The sequence below is a fragment of the Oncorhynchus masou genome, unplaced genomic scaffold, assembly GCF_036934945.1.
Source record: "Oncorhynchus masou masou isolate Uvic2021 unplaced genomic scaffold, UVic_Omas_1.1 unplaced_scaffold_2735, whole genome shotgun sequence".
Taxonomy (NCBI): Eukaryota; Metazoa; Chordata; class Actinopteri; order Salmoniformes; family Salmonidae; genus Oncorhynchus; species Oncorhynchus masou.
The window spans coordinates 30,607-35,000 of record NW_027009168.1 but is presented as its reverse complement, the minus strand read 5'-3'; the positions used below and the strand labels follow the sequence as shown (position 1 = coordinate 35,000).

The following is a 4,394-nucleotide window of genomic DNA, read 5'->3' as shown; positions in this document are numbered from 1 at the left end:
AAACCTGGCTGCCCAGGGAGGACAGTCTGGCTATAGAGACCGGTCATCACAGACACACCTGGCTGCCCAGGGAGGACAGTCTGGCTATAGAGACCGGTCGTCACAGACAAACCTGGCTGCCCAGGGAGGACAGTCTGGCTATAGAGACCGGTCGTCACAGACAAACCTGGCTGCCCAGGGAGGACAGTCTGGCTATAGAGACCGGTCATCACAGACAAACCTGGCTGCCCAGGGAGGACAGTTTGGCTACAGAGACCGGTCATCACAGACACACCTGGCTGCCCAGGGAGGACAGTCTGGCTATAGAGACCGGTCGTCACAGACAAACCTGGCTGCCCAGGGAGGACAGTCTGGCTATAGAGACCGGCCGTCACAGACACACCTGGCTGCCCAGGAGGACAGTCTGGCTATAGAGACCGGTCGTCACAGACACACCTGGCTGCCCAGGAGGACAGTCTGGCTATAGAGACCGGTCATCACAGACAAACCTGGCTGCCCAGGGAGGACAGTCTGGCTATAGAGACCGGTCGTCACAGACACACCTGGCTGCCCAGGGAGGACAGTCTGGCTATAGAGACCGGTCATCACAGACAAACCTGGCTGCCCAGAGAGGACAGTTTGGCTATAGAGACCGGTCATCACAGACACACCTGGCTGCCCAGGGAGGACAGTCTGGCTATAGAGACCGGTCGTCACAGACACACCTGGCTGCCCAGGGAGGACAGTCTGGCTATAGAGACCGGTCGTCACAGACACACCTGGCTGCCCAGGGAGGACAGTCTGGCTATAGAGACCGGTCGTCACAGACAAACCTGGCTGCCCAGGGAGGACAGTCTGGCTACAGAGACCGGTCATCACAGACACACCTGGCTACCCAGGGAGGACAGTCTGGCTATAGAGACCGGTCATCACAGACAAACCTGGCTGCCCAGGGAGGACAGTCTGGCTATAGAGACCGGTCGTCACAGACAAACCTGGCTGCCCAGGGAGGACAGTCTGGCTATAGAGACCGGTCGTCACAGACAAACCTGGCTGCCCAGGGAGGACAGTCTGGCTATAGAGACCGGTCGTCACAGACACACCTGGCTGCCCAGGGAGGACAGTCTGGCTATAGAGACCGGTCGTCACAGACACACCTGGCTGCCCAGGGAGGACAGTCTGGCTATAGAGACCGGTCGTCACAGACAAACCTGGCTGCCCAGGGAGGACAGTCTGGCTATAGAGACCGGTCGTCACAGACAAACCTGGCTGCCCAGGGAGGACAGTCTGGCTATAGAGACCGGTCATCACAGACACACCTGGCTGCCCAGGGAGGACAGTCTGGCTATAGAGACCGGTCATCACAGACAAACCTGGCTGCCCAGAGAGCACAGTCTGTTAATGGTAACCCCATGTCCACTACTACTATTATTATTGCTGTTGGTCCCACCATGTATTTATATATAAATATATATATACTGTATATATATATAGAGAGAGAGAGGGGCAGGGAAGGAGCAGCCTGTTCTAGGGATGTCTGGACATCATCTTTAGAACACATCCTGGTACTAATGTCTGTTCCCTGATTCACTACACACACAACACTAACGAGACAGAGAGAGAGAGAGACAGAGAGAGACAGAGAGAGAGGGGTGGAGGGAGGGATGAGAGAAAAGAGAGAGAGAGGGAAAGAACAAAATGATATGGTGTGTGTGATGGGTGGGAGGTCTTTCAGATCTTTAGGGCCGGGATGAAAAAGACGCCCACCTCTCGGTGAAAAACAACGAGCTAACAAACTACCTACCACAGAGCATAAGGCCCAACACAGAGGAAACCATTAGGACCGATAACACAGAGGACACCATTAGGACTGATAACACAGAGCATAAAGACCAACACAGAGGACACCTTTAGGACTGACAACACAGAGGACACCATTAGGACTGACAACACAGAGGACACCATTAGGACTGACAACACAGAGGACACCATTAGGACTGACAACACAGAGGACACCATTAGGACTGATAACACAGAGGACACCTTTAGGACTGACAACACAGAGGACACCATTAGGACTGACAACACAGAGGACACCATTAGGACTGACAACACAGAGGACACCATTAGGACTGACAACACAGAGGACACCATTAGGACTGACAACACAGAGGACACCATTAGGACTGACAACACAGAGGACACCATTAGGACTGACAACACAGAGGACACCATTAGGACTGATAACACAGAGGACACCTTTAGGACTGACAACACAGAGGACACCATTAGGACTGACAACACAGAGGACACCATTAGGACTGACAACACAGAGGACACCTTTAGGACTGACAACACAGAGGACACCATTAGGACTGACAACACAGAGGACACCATTAGGACTGACAACACAGAGGACACCATTAGGACTGACAACACAGAGGACACCTTTAGGACTGACAACACAGAGGACACCATTAGGACTGACAACACAGAGCATAACGCCCAACACAGAGGACACCTTTAGGACTGATAACACAGAGGACACCATTAGGACTGACAACACAGAGGACACCATTAGGACTGACAACACAGAGGACACCTTTAGGACTGATAACACAGAGGACACCATTAGGACTGACAACACAGAGGACACCTTTAGGACTGACAACACAGAGGACACCATTAGGACTGACAACACAGAGGACACCATTAGGACTGATAACACAGAGGACACCATTAGGACTGATAACACAGAGGACACCATTAGGACTGACAACACAGAGGACACCATTAGGACTGACAACACAGAGGACACCATTAGGACTGACAACACAGAGGACACCATTAGGACTGATAACACAGAGGACACCTTTAGGACTGACAACACAGAGGACACCTTTAGGACTGACAACACAGAGGACACCTTTAGGACTGACAACACAGAGGACACCATTAGGACTGACAACACAGAGGACACCATTAGGACTGACAACACAGAGGACACCTTTAGGACTGATAACACAGAGCATGAAGCCCAACACAGAGGAAATCATTAGGACTGACAACACAGAGGACACCATTAGGACTGACAACACAGAGGAAATCATTAGGACTGACAACACAGAGCATAAAGCCCAACACAGAGGAAACCATCTATACGCCTGGCTGAGACATGCACGCTTGTATGTACACATACACACACACACACATACACACGTGCACAGATACACACGTGCACAGATACACACGTGCACACATATAGGAAGTAGCGTACCTCCGAGGAGACCTCTGTGATGCCGAAGTGACCCAGGCTACGATGCAGGGTGTTGATGTTCAGTGATTGGATAACTTCCTCTGCTGGGAGGGGCTCCGTGGCCCCTGGCCTATTGGATGACACGTACAGCTCAATGCCATTACTCCTCTCCTATTGGGGGGGGGGCGGGGTAGAGGAGGAAGAGGAGGAAGAGGATGTTAGATAACGCTCAGATGAAATGATATCCACAGACAACCTCACATTAAGATTTAACTACGGTGCAGCGGTGAAGTGGTTTGTGGGATGTGTTGTTATGGAGGTCTGGCCAGTCTGTATGAACTACCATCATTTGTGTTCAGTGGAAACTAGTTTCAAATCATCCTTATTCATGTCTATAGTCAGTAAAAGGTGTTGAATGTTTGAGGGTGTTTAGGTGTGTGTGTGTCTGCGTGTGTGTGTGAGTCTTACATTGAGTCTGTTGATGTGTACGTGTCTGGGGGAGATGTTCAGAGCAGTGTGTGTGTGTGTGTGTGTGTGTGTGTGTGTGTGTGTGTGTGTGTGTGTGTGTGTCTGTGTGTGTGTGTGTGTGTGTCTGTGTGTGTGTGTGTGTGTGTGTGTCTGTGTGTGTGTCTGTGTGTGTGTGTTTGTGTGTCTGTGTGTGTGTGTGTGTGTGTGTGTCTTACATTGAGCCTGTTGATGTGTACGTGTCTGGGGGAGATGTTCAGAGCAGTGTGTGTGTGTGTGTGTGTGTGTGTGTGTCTTACATTGAGCCTGTTGATGTGTACGTGTCTGGGGGAGATGTACAGAGCAGCAGCTACCCCCTCTCTGAACCGCTTTAGAAGAGACATGGTTAACCTCCTCACATCAACCTGCAGCTTCTGACAGAGGGAGGGAGGGGTGGGGGAGGAAGGGAGGGGGCACAGCAGGGAGGGAGGGGGGAAGGGGGAGGAAGGGACAGCAGGGAGGGAGGGACAGCAGGGAGGGAGGGAGGGAGGGAGGGAGGGAGGGAGGGAGGGAGGGAGGGAGGGAGGGAGGGAGGGAGGGAGGGAGGGAGGGAGGGAGGGAGGGAGGGAGGGAGGGAGGGAAGGATGGGGAGAAAGGGGGAGAAATGGAGGAAGGGAGGGAGGGAGGGATGGGGGAAGGGGGAAAGAGGAAGGGG

At 52.5% G+C, this 4,394-nt stretch overlaps 1 protein-coding gene across 1 annotated transcript in view; it reads right to left on the bottom strand.

Moving 5' to 3' along the window:
• Positions 1 to 4,083, bottom strand: part of LOC135533858 (receptor-type tyrosine-protein phosphatase R-like) — a gene marked incomplete at its 3' end in the record, with an annotated part of 19,188 nt that extends 15,105 nt beyond the window's left edge. Inside the window, exons 1-2 of the mRNA XM_064961065.1 lie at positions 4,000 to 4,083; positions 3,257 to 3,406 (exon numbers count right to left, since the gene is read on the bottom strand). Coding sequence (XP_064817137.1) covers positions 3,257 to 3,406; positions 4,000 to 4,083 — 234 coding nt within the window. The remainder of the gene's footprint in view (positions 1 to 3,256; positions 3,407 to 3,999) is intronic.
• Between the last annotated feature and the right edge of the window lie 311 nt (positions 4,084 to 4,394).